We start from the raw sequence: 19,734 nt of genomic DNA, 5'->3' as shown, positions 1-19,734 counted from the left end.
TGATGAGATCATTCTAGTTTGAGTGAAGTTTATATAGTGTTTGATTAATAAAATCTAATAAATAGATCAATAAAAAATAAGAACTTTTCTAGTCTTTTAACGACTCAAAGCTCTTCCCCCTTGCAGGTCACACCTACACATTCATACACCGATGGTAGAGGCTGCTGGGTAAAGAGACAATCAGCATTAACTCATCCATTCATACACATTCACACGCCGCCGCTGAAGCAGTGGGAGCAACTTGGGGTTAAGTGTCTTGCCCAAGGACACATCGGATGTGGCTGCAGGAGCTGGGGATCGAACCCTCGACCTTCTGGTTGAGAAATGACCGACTACCAACTGAGCCCCACAGTGGCCACATACAAATGTTTTGTATTTATATTATTTATTATTTAACACACAAATGTTCACACTGGAATGACTTCCCAAACAGATTCACCTAATCTACACGATGAAGTCCATACAGACAAATCAGCAAAGGCACACAACCCGCTCACTGTTTAAATCAAGTGGCAACTTCCAATGCTCAAGTGTGAAATCCTGTGGTTGCTTGAGTGTCCACTAGAGGCTGGCTGCAGAAGCACAGGAAGTCACATACACACACATTCTAAAAAGCCTGTTTTTACAACAGAGATTAACATGTTTACAGCCTGGTTCAAAAAAAACAAATAGGTCTGATTAGCTCATGTCTCGATCAACACACACTGTACGGGGGGTGAATGTTTTGATGACTCATCCGTTTTGATTTGATGAAGGATAAGAGTTATTCACAATAAGATTGTGAATTTACAGGATATGATTTACAGGTGGATGCGGTGTAATGGTTTGTGAGGAGGCTTAAAACCCGCCTCAGCTCCAGCTCTCAGCCTGTCTTTAGGTTGACTGAAAGTCAGGCTGAGACATCATCTCCAGCATGGAGACCGCCATCCATGGGTCTGGTCTGGGTCTGCTGATTTAACACATGACGGGTGATATTGTAAATTAATCTCATGTCTGTAAATTCCAGCAAACAAGCCAGAAAAAGAGTTAAGAGTTGATTTAGATTAACACCTTCAGTAGGAAGAATGACCTTCAAGCTTTGGACGGTCAGGAGGTTAGAAATAACTTTAATGTTCCTTTAAAGTATTTAATGAGGATAAGAAAAATACAGAAGAACACCTTTTACCTGTTAAGGATCATTCTCACCTGCTGAAGCTGCAGCACACGTGGACAAACACACAGCAAGTTTTCAAGTAATGTGTTTCTCAATAGTGCAGTTTTTTTTTGTTAAATCATGAAGTATCAATTAATAATTTCTTATACAGAAAATAAAATAAACATGTCTGTTCAGTGTTTCAAGACGGAGCACCAATCCTCATCACGACTCAATCTGTCAACAAGTTTTCAGCTTTTGTTGCTGCCTAAAGTCATTCAGTTAACTGTAAGATCAGCACATTTTAGAGAAGCATTTCAACTTAAAATGTCTAAGATTTGAATCATCATTTATGGTCGGCTGTCTGAAGTTTTTAAATCCAATCATCAGCTCGAGCTTTCAGAGTGGCCGAAGAACTGAAGAGCGAGGACGCGATCTGAAAACATGGTAGTGTTTTTAAATCTTTTTTTAAATATCATGTTTTAGGCTAAATGTTTTCACTGTTCGCTACGATGATATCACAGCAAACACTGTAGACCCCCCCTCCCCCCGGAGTAGATTTACGTTAGGCATAATTTAGTTTATCCATCAGAATGATTTAGCTCCATGCAGTTGTCTAATGTGTCGATGGTGTGTTTGAGGACTGATCAACAGTCAGGAGAGTAAGAGCGGATTGCAGGAGGTCGAGTGTTTGCGTGCAAATATTGACGTTACAGAAAGCAAAGATCGACGAGTATCTTCAGAAATGGATCACAAACAGAATCTTCTCTGAAGGTGTTAGCTCTCCTCAAGGTTTAATCTGCAGGTTGCAGGTCAAAGATGAGGTTCATTAAGTACTTCTTTTTTTTTTTAGGAAAAACAAGGACGTAGGACAAACCAGCAGCAGCCAATCCCAAAGGAGACAGGACTAAAATCTGAAGGCTTATAACTTCATATGTTTCAGATAATTCAGACGAGTTGATGTCGGTGACAAGCAGTGGTTGTACAGCTTCATCATAAGACTGTTACTGATCTGGTTTTCTTCATTTTAGGACTTTTATATGTTAACTCTCAATGACTCTGTTTATATCCAGCTCGGACGTCAGAAATGCCTTAAAAATGTAGAGGAGAGTGTTTAGGAGGACAGACTGGATGGACTAGGCCCCTCCAGACTTCAGGTGACGTCATGCTGTAGTTTGAAAAACAAACAGTCTGCGTTGTCGATGAACAGTCCTGTCATCGGGGCGGAGATTCTGCGGCGTCGTAGCCTCCCTGTTAGAAGTTGGGCTTGTGCTTCTTCACCTCCACCATGAGGTGGTGCAGGTTGATGAGCTCCGAGCGGACGGCCAGGCTGCGGAAGGTGGGCTGGTTCAGGATCTTGTGGAAGCCGTGGTAGTACTGGATCAGCTGGGTCAGAGCGCCCTGCGGAAGAAACAAAAAGTGATGCTTTATTACACAACTCATCGACACACACACAAACACACACCCTTGGCAGCCATGCGGTGAGTTTCTGTTTTCCCAGACATGTTCAAATCGGTGGGCTAAAATGATCTGATTTTGGGTGTCGAGGACTCGAACATGTATTGATATCATTTTCATTTGTACTAGAATCAAATCGTAGTTTAGAAATCCAGAATCCTCTGTCGTCTGTCTCACCTGTATGATGCTGGTTCCATTCTTGAAGTTTGTGAATGATCTCATGACGTCCTGACTCATTGCCTCCACCGACTGTTTCCACGTACCCGAAAAGCCCCGAACCAGCTGAGTGATCCGAGCTGACACACACACACACACACACACACACACACACACACACACACACACACACACACACACACACACACACACACACACACACACACACACACACACACACACACACACACACACACACACACACACACACACACACACACACACACACACACACACACACAATGGTATGTACATAGGTTTCATTTAGTCTTCTTGACTTCACAGACAGGATCTACTGCTGCTTTGTTTTGTTGTTTTTGTTGTGAACATGTGAGCATGGATGTTGGTGTGTGTCGTGGTTAATTTGAGAACAAACAGAGCGGGTGTGAAAAATACAAAAAGAGGATGTGGTCATCTGAAGTGGGAGAGTAAATCTTTCGCCTCAGACTGACGGAGAAACAAAAGTGAGACAAGTGTTCCTGATTCCGAGCCGCTCATTGAGTTTTGTTTTGTCTGTAAACGGTGAAGTGAAACCACCACGTGACTCAGGTAGAAACCGCCGAGTCAGCGAGAAGGGACGAACACATTCCTGTTCTCTCACCTTCCTCGTTCTTCAGCCGGTCCAGCTGCCCTTTCTCCACCAAACCCTCGGCCTCCTTCACGAAGGCGATCATCCCTCCGAACGGGGCGGACAGAATCTCCTCGATAAACTCCTGGAGGTGGGTTGGGGGGGGGGGGGGGGGGGGGGGAGTCAAAGTGACACAGATTTTGTTTTTGAACAATACTTTCAGATAGGATTCTCAAGCCCATTCATTGTCTATATGTTGCAAGGCCATGCTTGCTGTCCGTTGCAAACCAGCTATGTCCATTCTGCTGTATCAGACTCTGTACATACGTGTACTCTGGCTCAGAATGATGTGAACGCAGACGAGCGGGCTAAAGGGGAGCGAGCGCACTCAAGCACGGTACCAGACAATCGTGTCTGATGTGAAAACGGCGTGAAGCACAGAGAAGAAGAAGAGAGTGTAACAGCTGTTTTATTCACCTGCGTCCTGGCCAGCAGCAGCTGCTGGAAACCTTCCACCTCTTTACTGTCGTCTGCTGCCCTCTCCTGGACAAACAAAAGAACAGCAATCACACCCTGGGTGTAACAGTAGTATTGCTTTATGTTCACGCAAGGACTTTTAACAGGTCATGTAAGTCTGGATAGCCACGAGGCCACGAGCAGGTTTTGTTTTCAGCTCACCATGAGAACACTCAGCATCATGTCGTAGTTGTTGATGAGGAAGATGAGCTGGTCTCTTCTGGAGGGAAACTCCGCCGCCATCTTCAGCACAAAGTTTTCCACCTCCACCTTGAAAACAAAAAAAGTTCATAATTTTTACATTGATTCAGTTTTTTTTCCGTCAAAGTCATAAAAAATGTAACCTGTTGTTCCTGAGCGTGAAGTCTTTTAAATAACGGCAGTTCATCGAGATATTTTCTACAAATGAAGCCGTTTCTGCCCCAAACACAGGAGGAGTTTCTGATTTAGACCACACTATAACCCACCTCAATCAAAGTTTAACTAAACCTCAGAGTTTCAGCCCCCTGGACTTTCAGGGCTGTGGGGTTGGTGGGGGGTAAAGACACGTTACCATCCTTGCATTTTGGTTATTAAGCCATGAGCGACGAATCGAGATGCGAAAGAAATGCGGTTTGAGGTCGAAGACTTCTGTCCTCCAGAGTCTCCTGTAGACCACGACAGTCCAGAGCCGGATCAGTTTGAACCGTTAACACAGACGGCGAGTGTTAAGACCTCAAGTGTCAGGGACAGGGAGGGGCAGGAGAGGAGGGCGTCTCTGATTGGTGGACGGCGCCTCGCCATATTTCACAGCTTTTCTTGTCTGTAACAGCAGATGCTCATGAGGTCATTGCACTAAGAGAGTTTCCCCCTACCACATCCAGATGTTTACAGCTGGGAAGAGTTTAGTCACTCGTTTTTAAAGACACTTTTAAAAAAATTTTCATTGATTTTATTTTGGTTGCTTTTACACTTCAGTCGTTGCAGAGGAATGGGGAGAATATTTCCGCATGTCGTTGTTGCTTTGGCGTGCTAATGACAGTTGTAACTGCGCTTTTGCATTTCAATGTGGACGAAGATGTTTTTGAGAACTGAGCGTGTGTGGACTTCTTAATAAAGGTGCTTTTGAAATAAAATAAAGTGCTGTTGCTGAACCTGTTGTGTGTTTCTCATGAAATGTTTCCTCGTGCTTCTGTTGACCTGGAGGCGTGAATCATCAAATGTTCATAACTAAGTCATACCCGACCTTCACAGATTCCTTGCCAGCTTTGAGTCATAACGATTTGAACTGCTCAGAGTTCATTTCTCTGATTAATTACATTTAATGACACAATTAAAGTGTTAGCATACTTTTCACTACTTCAACTGCTGTGCTACTATTAACCCAGATCTGAGTGTGTGCATAACAGTGTTACTCTAATTATTCCTCCCAGAGGGCAACTGAGTGTGTGTGTGTGTGTGTGTGTGTGTGTGTGTGTGTGTGTGTGTGTGTGTGTGTGTGTGTGTGTGTGAGAGAGTGTGTGACTGTGTGTGTGACTGTGAGTGTGTGAGAGTGTGAGACTGTGTGTGTGTGTGAGAGTGAGACTGTGTGAGTGTGGAGACTGTGTGTGTGAGTGTGTGTGAGACTGTGTGTGTGTGAGTGTAGAGACTGTGTGTGTGTGTGTGTGTGTGTGTGTGAGTGTAGAGACTGTGTGTGTGTGTGTGTGTGTGTGTGTGTGTGTGTGTGTGTGTGTGAGTGTGTGAGTGTGTGTGTGTGTGTTGTACCTGCAGCTGTCCGAGCAGAGTGTTGGTTCTCTCGTTTGGAAACGTTTGGTTGATGCTGACGATCGCTGACGAGAACTCTGCATAACGACGAGTGATCTGAAACACACAGACACCCGTTACAGCAGATTACACAGCCATGTGTTTGTGTGTTTTAGTGTGTGTGCGTGTATGTGTGTGTGTTTTAGTGTGTGTGCGTGTATGTGTGTGTGTTTTAGTGTCTGTAGACCTACGTAGTGCGGTCTGGTGTCCAGTACTCCCAGTTTCTGAGGGTCTGTGTTTCTGATGCTGTGGATGTTCATCTCCAGGATCAGCTCAAACCTCGGCCACAGCAGCTCCAGCACCGCCTCCCAGTACCTGACACCCACAGAACACAGAAAAACACGCAGGTGAGGACACGGGGGGGGGGGGGGGGGGGGGGGGGGGGGTAAGATCCACTCACTGGTTCATCCCTCTCTCATTCCAGTTCTATAAAGAGGTTAAAAAAAATGTTCTGGATGTCGTCTGCAGTGATGTAAACTAAAAGCTTAAAATTAAAAGCTGGGGTTGCCTGCAGCCTAGTGGTTAGTGTGCACGCCTCATGTAAAGAGGCTGCAGTCTGCGATGGCGGATGACCCGGTTTGTGACGCATGCACGCAGGCGCGGAATGGTTCAGCTGCACGCACGCCGCACATACATGTGATTTTTTTCAGAAAAGTCCCACGAGTACACACGCACGTGCGTTGTCTAAGTAGTACGCGCAGCCTGACTTACTGACGCATGCACGCACGCCTGTTTTTTCTTTTCGAGAGAGAGACAGACTTTAGATGTGTGTGTGTGTGTCAGGCCTCAGCACAGTTTGCACTCGATAAGGTTCATCACAGATTAAACCTGTTCACATGAATATGTTGTCACAAACACACAGAGTGTCTTTGATGCAAACAGTCATCTTCAGGTGTTTCACTGTACCATGAACCATTTCGCGCGCCACGCACACGCTGCTGGGTGAAAAACAAGCTCAGAATTTTTCATGTCATTTCATTTACAAAACTGATTCCCAATAATTGCTATGAAACTTTTTCACTCCTTCACAAGAGCAATATTTAGATTTTTCCTTTTCCAGCTCGTTCAAAGAGGCAGGATCACGTGTTTGTGGTTGGGTCACTGACTTGTCGAGAGCCGGGATGGTCCTCTTGGCGGTGATGGCTCTGAAGCGGAGGATGATGTGGATGCAGAGGAAGACGGCGATGCTGTCGTAGCAGTCGGAGACATACGTAGACATGCTCTTCTGCAGAGACGGAGACAATAAAACATGTTAAATATACTATTGGGATAGCCGTGGGAACTCCTGACTCCTGCATACATCACCACCTCTATACACAACAGGACAACAGCTGGTGACCCTGTTTGTGGATCTGAGGTGAGGCGCTCTGAGCGTACCAGGAACATGCTGAGAGTTTTTCCCATGATGCTGTTGAAGAGGTCGAGGGCGGAGTTTCCTGCCACCATGAAGAAGTCGGAGAGGAAGAGGAACTCTCTGCAGCCGTTGTCCAGCAGAGCGTAGTGCTGGCTGCGAAACAGCATCTCATACGGGTACTGGAGGAGAGAGAGAAGAACTGAGTCTCACAAGAATTGGTGTCAGTGTGGAGCAGCAATTTGCTTTGGCAGCAGGGTGCATGCTGGGACATTGTGAGGTGACTTCTTCAACACTTTGCATAGTAATTACAGAGCGATTACAGATCATGTTTGGATGACTCCTGCTCTATCATCATGGCCTGGTTTCACCCTGAATTCTTCAGATCCTTTTCATCAATGACCTCAGGTGCACTCATTCATAAAATTCTTCTTCTGCTCAAAATAAAACATGATGAGATTATAATTACAGACTAAAACATTTCTGAACCCTTTTTACATGTCTCTATTCTGGAAACATGTCAACTCCTGGGGCGCGCTGGTGGCCGAGGCCAGGTCAGATTTAGTGACAGATTGTATTTTTTTGGGTAATTTTTGCCTTAAACGACAGTACAGCTCGAGAGAGAGAGAGAGGAAATGTTTTGGAGGAGAGAGCGGGGGATGACATGCAGCAAAGGGACGAGGTCGGATTCAAACCCACGGTCACTGCGACGGGGACTGTAGCCTCCGAACCAGCGGCACGCGACACAGCCTCTATGCTATCCTGCACCAGACAGATTTGATGTTTTAAGACTTTAAAGACTGTTCAAGGACCAGCAGGGAACCTTTTTTGTTTTGTTGTTAAGATGCATGTTTTCCTAAATGATAGTTTGGACTATCAACTGTTTGGAGCTTTGTGTGAGCGTTGACTTTAAAACTGAATGTCTGTCATGTGTTTTGATGTGGTTTCTCACCCTGCTGTCTCCTCTCTGAGCCGTGTGAGGGACCAGGATCGGCCCCTCCAGCTCTGCAGGACTCAGGATGGCCCCCCTCTGACCCAGAGTGAAGATGGTGTTTCTGCTCTTCAGAGACGGTTTGGAGAAAAAACCTGCAGGGTGGAGTCAAGGAGCCTAGCGTGTCATCAAGTGTGTCAGGGCGTAGGCGGGTCTCAGCTGATTGCTGCCCTAATTAGACCAAAATTAGCAGATATGTGATCAACCCATTCCTGTGTTCAGCGTGTCAAGCACAAATGTAAGACACAGACACACCTTGACCCAACTATAAGTTTGTAAAACAGCATGTCCTCACGTGGGAGCAGCTTCTCACCTGATTTCAAACATTTCTTTTCTTTGAGTGCCAGCTCGGAGGATCAGTGTCAGCTAGACACGAGCCACTCAAGTTTTTGTGTTCCAAGTTTAACCTAATTTCTGTGTTTACAAAACCCATTCAAAAGGAAGCCAAGAAGAAGGTCACACACAGATGTGTATGCTTTATCATGGTTGGGAAAATTAAGGGCGGGGTCACACTGGCAATCCGTACCGTGCCGTACTGAAGCATGATTCTCATGCTCTCTTCTGCCGTCCCTTTCAAGTAACTTCCCAAAAAGTACAAAAACATAAAACACACACACTCTCAGTGTAAAGGATATCTTTCTTGGCTGTGTCTTCTACTCCCATCAGGTCGTCTTTGTCTGCCACCTCCTCGTACTGCAGACAGACAGAACAAACAGATTTCAGATGAATCGTTGAAGTTGAGATGGCGTAAAAACAAACTGACTGAAACACATTCTGTAGAGCTCTATGATAGAAATGCAGTCAGTCTGACCTCCAGTCACTGGGACTGTATATACGGAGTTCTGTGAATATTCCTCAGACTGGATGAGGGACGGTCTGTGAAGCAGACATGACAGAGGTGAAGGACTAACCTGCACTTTGAGCAGCCGGCTGCTGTATGACTTGAAGTAGCTGTAGTAGATTTTGCTCATCGTGTCCACGTACTCGTCTCTGATCTCCTTTGCCACCGATCTCTCATTGGCCAAAAGAAACTGGTAGAAAAACCTAGGAAAGGTCAAATAAATATGTGTTCTGATCAGATATGTCTCTTTAGAGCATATTGCACTCCCCTGTATACTGCCCCCGTTCAAAAAATCAAGTATGCACAGACTTCTGGTTGCTTACAATGATTGTTTTAGGACCTTACTTAAAAAGCCAAGGTGGAGTAGTTTAAGTGAGCTATTTGTGAATGCAGGAGTTAACACCTTACAGGCTTTATTGAGGGACCTTATGTACAGATTTATTGGTCGCTTGAATGACTCAAAGAATGTAATTATAATGCTGCTGTCAAACCCAAGTTATAGTGCAGTACGCTACCAGTCATACCTTTGGAGACATTGGTATAAGTGCCTTTTATAAGAAGCGGGAATGTTTTTATTCTAATGTATGTGTGTGTTGTCTATTTTTTTGTATTGTATGTCTTTTAAAATGGACCTTGAGTCTAATAATAAAAGTTGATGATGAAAGGGGAAACAATGAAATGAAAGGCCCTGATATTTTCCACCTGCTTTCTCAAACTATCCTTTAATATCTTTTAACGTAGAATCAGCGAGCAGGTTTGTGGAGCTGTGCTCACCTGTACTTCAGCAGAGTGTTCTGAGGGATCTGGTAGTTTGTCATCGGCTTCCTGAACGAGTAGATCTTCTGCAGAATGAACTCTCGGATCTTTGACACCGCCTGCATGAAGACACAAAGAGTCCAACAGATTCCCGTCAGCGAGAGTTTCATGTCTGAAGCAAAAATACTTCCAAGCAGAAACATTTATCCAGAGTTTCTCCGGTCTTTAAAAGAAGACACTGAAAATGAAAATCTACTAAATGTTTGTGATCAGCGGTAATCTTGTCTTTAGTTTGCAGTGCTGAAGATCAGCTGTCTTTTGATTTAAAGAGGCAATAATAAGATTTCTCATCATCTGCTCGTTCTCCTGCAAAGATCTTATTCATGTCGTCTTCCAGGTTCTCAAAGTCTCAAAGTCTGACATTTGATGAAGTCACTTTGCGCTGTATTATTTTGAGATGTCATCATTATCAGTGTGACCTTGAGTTTGAGGCGGTCGACGATGTCCTGGATGTCGGAACAGGCCAGCGTCTCTCTGAAGCTCAGCTCTTTGGCGAAGTTGATCTTGTTGTTGAGCTCGTGAAGCTGCTCCAGAAACTCCTGCTCCGTCACCGGACTGTCCAGGATAGTGCTGCGAAGAAACGGGACAATGTTCGAGTCAGACAGAGTCCCCCCCCCCCCCCCCCCCCCCGCCCCCCTTCTCTCTCTGTCCCACTTACGAGATCATGGTTCCTGGCACCACCAGCTCGTCCACCAGCTGGCTGAGGTGGCTGCGTACAGCCTGCCGGTTCTTCAGACGGACGTTCATGCTGACCGACTGCTGCTGCAGAGTCTGGATCTCACTGCTGATGGAGGACAGGTCACTCTGGAAGCCGCTCAGCATGCCCTCCATACGCTGAGAGGAGAACAAAATAACAACTGAATTAAGTTCACTCTTACCTCAAAAGAGAAAAGTGCTGCTGTTGACATGGGAGGAGGAGACCGAGCAGAGCCACTGTGACATGATGGGAGATAAAAAGGTTCCCATTACTGAGATGTGTAGTGAAATGATAAAGTGACCTTACTATATGATCAGACATTAAAGAAACATGCTATGTTGAAGTGCTGGCTTCTCTGACAACAATGCAGCAGCCAGTATGTCCTCCTTCTAACTTTAGATTCTGGTCCTGAATGCTCTGGATTTGTTTGGACCAGAGAAGGTAGGCGGTTTTAAGGCACCCCCACACGGCCGTTTTGGACACCCCTCGGTTTGCCAGATATGAGACCAGTTATCAGGTCAAACCAACAGGTGTTGCAGTGATGGAAGCGGGCAAGAGAACTGGTTCAGATAGAAGTGATTGTACCCGACCTGAAAAGCCTCTGCATGTTTCTAATAAGCTCCACGAGCAGAAACGTGCTCAAACTAGGATCAATATTGGAGATGCTTTTGAAAAAATGGAGAGAGGTTAGAACACAGAAAGGTTTACAGACCGATGCAGAGCTGGCTAAACACTGAAGCTTCAGTGTCCACCACATGACAACCTGCGTGAGCATCGACTCTAGAGAGGAGGGGGCGGGGGGAGACAGCTCTCTACAATGTTTAGAATTTGGACTGCAGTACCCATTTTAAACACTAGGTGTCAGAGTTACATACTGCTTCTTTAAAGCTGGAGTTTGTTAAGCAACCTTAAAAAGCGTTGACGCTGTGCTCAGAACATGTCTAATCCTGCAGTGCATTGTGGGATCAGGATGAAGGCGTCTTGTCTTACCTCCAGGATGGAGTCACAGGCGGTGATCTGGTTGTGCAGCAGAGCGATGTTCTGACTCTCCTTGATGTCTGACAGGGGAACGGTTAGGAACACAACAACAACAACAACAACAACAACAACAACAACAACAACAACATAATCATCATGTCTTCTGTGTGAGGATTCTTGGTTTTCTCCAAATAAATCATGGAACAAAAGAAACCTTGTTCAGGATAAAAAACCAAACCCTGAGAGATCCTTGAATCATATCATGCTGAAAGTGGAGTTTTTGCTCGCTGCTCATCTTTCTGAAGAATTCATATATGAATCGTTTTTTTGAGGATGATAGGCAACAGTAAGGTTCTTCTTCTTCGTCCTTATCTTTCTGTTTGGTAAATTACTTTGGACTGGCTGTCATGGGAGGGGATATAGAACGGGATAAAGCTGTGTTGATCTGGGTTGTCGGATAGTCTTGAGCACTGAGGTGCGGCAAGAGCGGGTGCCGTGTCGCCTTTAAATGTCGTAGTAAGCCCATGAACTTCTTTTAAGACCCAACTACAACTAAAATCTGAGCTCATAGACGAAGCCTGGGCTTGTCGCTCCCCACAACACCCAGTGCGTTCAAGGCCACCAGTGACCCGGCAGACCGGTGTGTAGGTGAGCTGACCCAGCCTTATGTTTTCCCTGTTGTGAGCAGCACTTCTGTCACTGTCGTCTCTCGACCTTCCTTCACGCTTCAAGTGTAGCCGTCGGCAACTTGTAACAACGTAAATAAACAATAAGGTCAGAAGACTTTTGGATCTTTATCGCTGCCTTGTTTTAAATGAAGTTGCTCATTGGGAGCTGATCAGTGTGCGGACCTTTCTCTTTCTTCTGCAGTTAGAACATTTCTTGTTGTGCACCGGTACTGGGTCATTTTGCTTGGATGTGCACATCTGTATGTGTGTCACATGTGTACTCGTTTTTATATTTTTTGGGCTTTTTTATGTCTTCACTGTAGAGACAGGATGGTGGATAGAGTCAGGGACAAAGAGAGTGGGAAATTACATACGGAGCCACAGGTTGGATCGAACCTGGGCCGCCTGCTTGGAGGACTGCAGCCTCCGTACATGGGGCATGTGCACTAACCAGAAGGCCACCGACGCCTTAGTTTTCACTTTTTGAAATAAACAATAATGGGAAACAAAAGTCCTCTTGTGGGACAATAAGGAGAATCTGGTATCGGATATCTTCCACTGAATGTTGGTGATCAGCTGATAAATATGATGGAGATCACAAACTCTCTGAAGACTTTTCTTCACTCACATTTGAAGACTTTAAAGGAAGATTCTCTTCACTGTAGTTCACATCAGAGAACAAATAACAAGTGGTTTACTATGTGCAGTAAATAAATGGTTCAGTATGACGCCGTGCTGAGGCTCATCCTTAATTTTTTTACTCTTTTTTAGTTTTGCCTGACCTCTTCTTGTGACCAAAAACAACAAGATAACAGTTTCTCTATAAAGTTATTAAAGTGTATGTTTGATGTGAGAGGATACAGTCTTTGATGGAGGCCTGTTCGATCCTCTGCAGCTCCGACTCCACCTGTTTGGAGTACTGACGGAGGTCCACGCCCTGAAACACAGAACCACCATCATCACGACTCTTTCTCCCTCATATACTCACACTGGGGGAGCAATGAAAGCAATCATGGTGCGTCAGAAATACCGAGTTACCAGTCTGATACGTCATCAAGAACGCTCCCCAGATTCTCCCGTGGTGTGAGGTATGTTAAGAGAGATTGATTTTAACCTCCTGATCTACTTTGAAGACGATCCGGCTGCCACGAAATTGTAAATATTAAATATGTCCAATATTTAGGATCAGAAATCCTGTTGTGTGGAGAGAACTTCGAGGACGGCCCAGCACGGATTCTGTGAATTGTCACATGGAACAGAACAACAGCCAATCAGGAAACAAGCGGACTAAAGCAGGAAGCACAACAAAGATCACCATGGCGACGACAGCAAACGCGAAGCACAAATTTAGCGGCCATAAATGGAGGAGCAACTTGTTGATTTGTGGCAACAACACGAGTGTTCATACAACGTGTCTGTAAAACAAACCTCAATCCAACTGACGAGGAGAGGACCGATGTAGCAGGTAGCTAACAGCTAGCCACATTTAGCTTGACCACCATGTTTGTCTACTCTGAAATCGTGTTTGACCGCGCAAGATTACACGTTCTGACGCGCAAGACTCTGGTGGTTGGTGAATGAGTCTGTGAGCGTGTGGTTTGCTGAGTCGGCCGTCTCGTTGCTCTCCACACGCGGTAAGAACTGAATGGTTCAATCTGTCGTCAAGTGTGTGCTCTCTCGCATATTCACAGATCGTTTAAGATTTTTAAAATAGTGTATTGTGTGCCAGGCCTTAGTCCTCTTTTTGTGTAATTAGATTGATCACAGCGAGAGTAACGTGAATTGTCTCTCTATGGACATGTTGGCGTGTTGCTTTCACCCTAAAGCTACCACGTAGTGTGTTATCGTCTGGTTTGAGCGAACACAACAAAGTCACTTCTGAAGGCGCCCATGTTGCCAATCGTTACTGGAACGCGGTTAACATCGGGTGTGACGTCATTCCCAGCTGAGACATCCGAGAACGCACCATCAGCTCTCACTGCTCTCCCAGGCCTCCGCGATCAGATCCTGAACTCTAATGTCCCGATGTTCTCACCGTTTTTAACGCCTCCTTCACGAGATCATCCTCCAGATTGGCCTGGATGTGAACTGCAGAGAACAGAGAGAAGCAGCACTCAAAACAAACTCATCATCAAACTGAAACTGCTCTGGATAGTGAAGGTTCAAATCTTGTTTTCGTATGTAGGAGGTTTTCTGTGATATCGACATGACTTTGATTAATGATTGTCAAGGCTTAGAAAATACGACATTCCTTCAGTGGTGAATTTGGGAATGAAAACGTTTCTGTCCAAGTCAACACAATGTTTTGGCCCACTTAAATCACGTGATTAATGCTTCATATATTGTTGACTCTTTACCACATGTTGAGAGATTTTAACGTTAAATATGCACAGCTTACTGTCCACTTCATCCAGGATAAACTCGTCAGTGGTCAGATCCAGTTCACCCAAGTTGTGGTTCGCAATTTCACCATCAGTCTTCTAGACAAAAAAGGCAAGAAGTAAAACAAAATATTGTTATTTCAGACAACTCATTTGACAGAAGGTGAGGGGTGTTCGTGTTGTTTGTTGTTCTTTCTGTTCCCATCTTTGCTATGCCTGTCACACAAACATTCGCAGACTACCAATTAATAAAACTGCTGAGATTAATCTTCTGTTAATCAGAAAAACGCCTAATTGTTTCAAGAACCAGTGACGCTGCTCTGACATCAGGAAATCATGGAGCTTACCTGTGACAGGATGCTAACAGCTACAACAAGGTATCAAGATACTTTTTGACAACTTACTAAAACAACACACATTTATAAAAGGCGTCATTACTGTCTGTACGTGTTTGTCCACCTAGCTTTAGTATCTGTATTGTACGATATTCTCTGATACGCATCTTGTATCGTAGCAGTTCATTGATTCGTCGACTGGTTTGGACAGTGTAAGTGAATAATTCATCAAATTAATCAGTTTGATTTAAGCATCCAAAAAGAAGTTAAAAGCCCTCACCTCGTCTTGTAAATACGCCATGGCGATATCTGTCTGTTTCCCAGCTGTGTTTACATCGAGAGCAGCTCCAACGGCCGATGAAGCAGCTTCCTCCGCCATGATGCTAAAGAACTACAAATACTGACTTCCGCCTCTTTCACCCAAAATGATTAAAACGTAATTTTCGTTGTTTCAACGAACATATATCACAACATTTAAAAATAACTGTGACACACAACTATGGACATTCAGTTTTAATTGAATTACTTGCGCCTAAATTAACACGTTAACATTTACTTCATGTTAATTTGACGTTCTCGTCGGACAAATTAAAGCGATGCACCGTCTTCCGTTCCCTGACGCCTTCAAGCTCTCGCGAGAACTGAGCCGCTTCCTCTTCGCACGGAACCTACTTCCAAGATGGTGAGTACGATTTGTATCAAGCTGGAATAGTTTCAAATCCGTGATCATCCAGCGTTAATATCACTGTTTTATCACTTTTAAACATGTTATGTTTGATAACGAAACTAATGGGAGCGGATTTATGTTGAATTTTTGGCATATTAGTCTCAGAAATGGACGTATTAGTACAGATTACTGTCAACGCTGAGATGATGTGCACCAACTCACTGCCGCTAACGAGTTCTCTTGCTCTTTATCCGTGATATAGTCTGCTATTTGGGTTTCATTCAATGTTTAAATTAGAAGTGTAACCTGCCAGCAAAGCGTTACCGGCTCACGGCAGGTTTAGAACACCTGTAGTCTAATTCTAGTCGGCTAGCTGTGAGGGCTAACTAGCGCCCAGGTGTTAGCATGGTGGGATCATCACATTGTAGATGAAGGAGTTTAAAAACTGATATGAATGAGAGGGGTTTTGTTTATTTTAAGCTGCTTAGGTTAAACAAGGAGGACTCTGTTTGTTTGTAGGGTTTTGGGGTGAAAAAAGTTGGCTTTTAGAGTAGCATTAGCGTTTGTAGTGTTGCTAGTTGGAGCCAAAAATATAGTACATAAAGATGACTTAAAGTTCAGACCTATAAATGTTTGCACAATGTAAGTACTGCATGACCGACCCTGCGTAGAAATAGATTGCAGCATTTATACACTTCAAAGATAAAAGTGCAATGCAAGATGCATTAAGGAGTTATACAACATTACTTACCTGAATTTAGGTGTAAAAGAGTTGTTACTTAACAGTGTTTGGTAAGGATTCAGCATTGTGTCCATTCTACACCACCACAGCGATCAGCTCCACTATGTTGCAGTAAATCCATAGATTATTTTCATTACTGAACTGGCATCTCCAACTCTTCTTAAGCTACCCTCACACAAAACCCTTCTGTCAGACATATGACCAAAGCTGGAATAAAATCACGAGAGCTTTCTGAAGTCTAGTTGTATGTTTTCATTTAATATCTTAAATCCTTGCGGTATCTTAGTGAGTTGCTGAAACATTGTGTGTAGGACGTTGTGCTTTTAAAAGTCCTCTAGTGAGTGGACGTTTTTGGCGTTCCTGCCCTCCTGTTAACGTGTGTTTTGATGTTTTCAGTCTCTGGTCATCCCCGAGAAGTTCCAGCACATTCTTCGTGTGCTCAACACGAATATCGATGGTAGAAGGAAAATCGCCTTCGCCATCACTGCCATCAAGGTGAGGTTCTTTGTTTAATATTCAGCGCCCCGAGTGTTTTTTTTTTTTTTTTTATAACCTGCACCTTCAGCGGTGTTCTCTTCTGGAAAAACTGATGATTTGGTAGTTAACACTGTTGTTACCTTGTGCCTCGTCTCAGGGTGTTGGCAGACGTTATGCACATGTTGTCCTGAGGAAGGCCGACATTGACCTCAGCAAGAGGGCAGGAGAGCTGACTGATGAGGAGGTGAGGAGGGACTGCTGATGTTTCTGATATATCAAAGCTCCAATAAGATAAAGTTTGAGTAAACATTAAAGTCAAACAGTGTGAGATAGACCCTCAGAACTGATATCACTGTTTTTGTTAATAATGATCTGTTTGTGTTTGTCAGGTCGAGCGTGTGGTGACCATCATGCAGAATCCTCGTCAGTACAAAATCCCTGACTGGTTCCTCAACAGGCAGAAGGACGTCAAGGATGGCAAATACAGCCAGGTAGGCGGCTGCCTATAAATGTTCATCGGTCGACATGTTAAGGTGTCTCTCCTAAAGGGAAGACAACCATGAACACGGTCTAATCTAAGGGTGTTTTTCACCTATAGATCGTTTGCTCTGGTCTGAATCATGGACCAATTTGGTCCATTGTTGCACAAGTACCTCAAGTTTGTTCTGTTAACACGATGTCATTTACAGGAGGAGTGAGGAAAATGCTCTCCGATTGATCAGAATTTCTTGAAAAAACTCCCTGAAGTAAATAAAGCTAGCTGCTTCTTGATTAGCTGTGGCTGCTCCAAAGACTCTCTATAGTTTCTAAATGGACAGACGACTATACAGACTAAAGTTCAGGAGAAGGAGCACGATAATCCTCCTGAAGGAGGACCTGCTCATCCACCCAAACAGTTCCTGAAGCTCCGTCAGGTCGGCCTGTGGTCGTTAACAAGTGTTCAGTGATAATGAGCAGAGAGAGCCCACAGTGGGTACTTCCTGCTGATAGGTCAGATCGAGGTCACTTCATGTTCTTACTACAGACCCTCCTTTCGAGGCGGCCCCTGTATTGTCTTACTGTCCTCACCAGGGTTTGATTGACAGCTTTCACACCCGCTCAAACTAACGTGGCAAACAGACTCGAATTCCTTTTAACCAAATTAAAAGGGTAGGTGTGAAAACATTTATGCAAATTTTTCAGAAAACAATCCAAGAATATTTTGGCAGGCCAATGACTGAAGACAGTACATTCTTCTGAACACTATAAACATTCTGTCTATTAACCCTTCAGGTTCTGGCTGACACCCCCTCTCACTGAATCTGTCAGTCACACGTTGTACCGACATATAAACGGATCCATTCAGTGATGTGTTTCTCTTATTGACTTTGTTGTGCCGATCATAAAGCAGCATTTTCTTAAGACACTACAGAAAAGTGGATTCAGGACGGATCGACAGAGTTAATGTAGACTACTGCAGGAAAGCTGAACAGACTTCATGTTTGTGCAGTCGTCTGATTTCAATAAGGTCGATTCAAGCTGTGAAGGCGTTATGCTGTACCACAACAAACGCCGCCTGGTCACTGTGAGAAGAAGCAGCGCCTTGATGCTTCTTGGTCAAACTCTTTCTGACTTTGGTTCAGTTTAGCTCCTGGACAAAGTGGTCGACACAAAAGTCTGTCTAGTCGCTGCGATGAGCTTTTGATTACACGACCCTCTTGAACCAGCCTGTGTTAAAGTAAAAAGTTTTAAGAGCGAGCGTGAGTTAAGTCTTCATGTCAGGCGTTCCTCTCCCGCTGCTTCTTCACACAGTCTCTGTAGAGCTAGCAAGAGAATCGTCTGATCTTATAAGACCATTTCAGATATCATGACACATTACGGCATAGAAATGCCTCGTAGGGTTTAGTTTAACGACTGGTTTCGATGCAAAGCGATGATGCTCTTTTTACCATGACGTTTAGTCCTGTCTCGTGTGCGTTGGTGATTGAAATGACAAACGTCTTTGTGCTTTCAGGTCCTCGCTAACGGTCTGGACAACAAGCTGAGAGAAGATCTGGAGAGGCTGAAGAAGATCAGGGCTCACCGGGGTCTCAGGCACTTCTGGGGGTAAGAGATCAAGATCTAATATGATCTGTTCATTACGGTGGCTGATGAGGTCAAATGCTCGGCAAAGGCTAAAACAACTTGAATTTGGAAAACGTGCAGCGAATAAGAGGAACATGCAAAAGTCCAAAACAAATGTAACTTCTGAAACGTGCTGCAAAACAAGAGATGCATAATGATAGCTTGATCAGTGAGCTCAAAACTCCGACTTCATGTCTATAAAATCTAAGGTAATATTAGTTTGTACTCATTGAAGGAGATTTGAGGGAGCGGTGACTTCTGGAAACAACTTATCTAAAGACACCTGACATGATGCTGCATTCACATGGAGTCAAGCAGACATAAACAGCTGTTACATCTGTTAGGACAGAAGTTATAAGCTGCTCAGTTTGCTTTATTCCCTCTAAAAATTGAATCCAGTTCAGCACTTATTATACATGGTTTAACTCTTTAAAAACATTTAGCTTGCAGGGTCTCAAACGTCTCTGACTCTGCTGCGGTCGAGGTGAACAGAGTTCTCTCACGGCTGGATTCTGAATATCAAAGATGTATACTTTATTGATCCCAGGGGAAATTCAAAGCATCTGACAAGACACACAATATGAAACACTGAAGAACAACTGAAGCCTTTTATTGGGGAACTAACTTCAGTGTAGACATGTTTCTTGTGTCCATAAAGAAATGAGATGTCACCCTGAGCTGCAGGAGCGCAAGTCTGTGAACACAGCCTGAGGAAGTTGAAGTAGCCGGTTTTAATCTCGTTTAAAGCAGAACGTTGAAGACACACAAACTGGCATCTGCTGGATTTGGTTTCATATCTGTAAACTTGGTTTTGGGGAGGCTTGCTGTTTTTTTTCTGTCTGATTGTAACCGTTTGCTCTTTTCTTTTCTTACAGTCTGCGTGTGCGCGGTCAGCACACAAAGACCACCGGCCGTCGTGGTCGCACCGTTGGTGTGTCCAAGAAGAAGTAAACTCCCTGCTGCTTCCCTTTGTTTCAATAAAACGCCACCGTTGTCAAGAAGCAGTGTGTCCTTG

The 19,734-nt window shown here is 44.3% G+C and overlaps 3 protein-coding genes across 11 annotated transcripts in view; 2 read left to right on the top strand and 1 right to left on the bottom strand.

Moving 5' to 3' along the window:
• The window catches only part of LOC132990790 (uncharacterized), a 527,599-nt gene that overhangs the window by 390,215 nt on the left and 117,650 nt on the right, over positions 1 to 19,734 (top strand). The window lies entirely within an intron of this gene.
• Positions 367 to 15,270, bottom strand: vps52 (VPS52 subunit of GARP complex). Of its 2 annotated transcripts, none has more exons than XM_061060060.1 (20): positions 15,011 to 15,270; positions 14,413 to 14,494; positions 14,050 to 14,102; positions 12,876 to 12,951; positions 11,359 to 11,426; positions 10,330 to 10,505; positions 10,091 to 10,241; positions 9,630 to 9,730; positions 8,926 to 9,058; positions 8,652 to 8,707; positions 7,976 to 8,111; positions 7,050 to 7,205; positions 6,779 to 6,897; positions 5,864 to 5,987; positions 5,634 to 5,729; positions 4,053 to 4,160; positions 3,852 to 3,917; positions 3,408 to 3,519; positions 2,768 to 2,886; positions 367 to 2,533 (listed from the first exon to the last, which is right to left on the bottom strand). In XM_061060060.1, exons 1-20 carry the CDS (start codon positions 15,107 to 15,109, stop codon positions 2,387 to 2,389), a joined length of 2,178 nt encoding a protein of 725 aa, XP_060916043.1. In that variant the 5' UTR covers positions 15,110 to 15,270; the 3' UTR covers positions 367 to 2,386. The 2 variants fall into 2 exon arrangements, with proteins under 2 accessions (XP_060916043.1, XP_060916044.1); XM_061060061.1 differs by having other exon boundaries at positions 14,413 to 14,491.
• On the top strand, positions 15,278 to 19,720 carry rps18 (ribosomal protein S18). Its single transcript, XM_061060065.1, has 6 exons — positions 15,278 to 15,412; positions 16,536 to 16,634; positions 16,774 to 16,860; positions 17,006 to 17,107; positions 18,610 to 18,701; positions 19,595 to 19,720. The coding sequence occupies exons 1-6, from the start codon at positions 15,410 to 15,412 to the stop codon at positions 19,668 to 19,670; spliced, it is 459 nt and encodes a 152-aa protein (XP_060916048.1). The 5' UTR covers positions 15,278 to 15,409; the 3' UTR covers positions 19,671 to 19,720.

Source organism: Labrus mixtus, chromosome 16 (genome assembly GCF_963584025.1).
Source record: "Labrus mixtus chromosome 16, fLabMix1.1, whole genome shotgun sequence".
NCBI classification, from domain to species: domain Eukaryota; kingdom Metazoa; phylum Chordata; class Actinopteri; order Labriformes; family Labridae; genus Labrus; species Labrus mixtus.
The sequence above is the reverse complement of the archived record's forward strand: the minus strand, read 5'-3'. Positions and strand labels throughout refer to the sequence as shown.

Coding starts and splice junctions, on each gene's coding strand:
- rps18 (XM_061060065.1), top strand. Junction 16,861..17,005: donor GAGAGCTGACTGATGAGGAG/GTGAGGAGGGAC, acceptor TGTGTTTGTCAG/GTCGAGCGTGTGGTGACCAT. Junction 18,702..19,594: donor GGTCTCAGGCACTTCTGGGG/GTAAGAGATCAA, acceptor CTTTTCTTACAG/TCTGCGTGTGCGCGGTCAGC.
- vps52 (XM_061060060.1), bottom strand. CDS start 15,109: ATGGCGGAGGAAGCTGCTTCATCGGCCGTTGGAGCTGCTCTCGATGTA. Junction 11,427..12,875: donor ACAGGCCTCCATCAAAGACT/GTATCCTCTCAC, acceptor TTCCCCTGTCAG/ACATCAAGGAGAGTCAGAAC. Junction 6,898..7,049: donor AAACTCTCAGCATGTTCCTG/GTACGCTCAGAG, acceptor CCGTCTCTGCAG/AAGAGCATGTCTACGTATGT.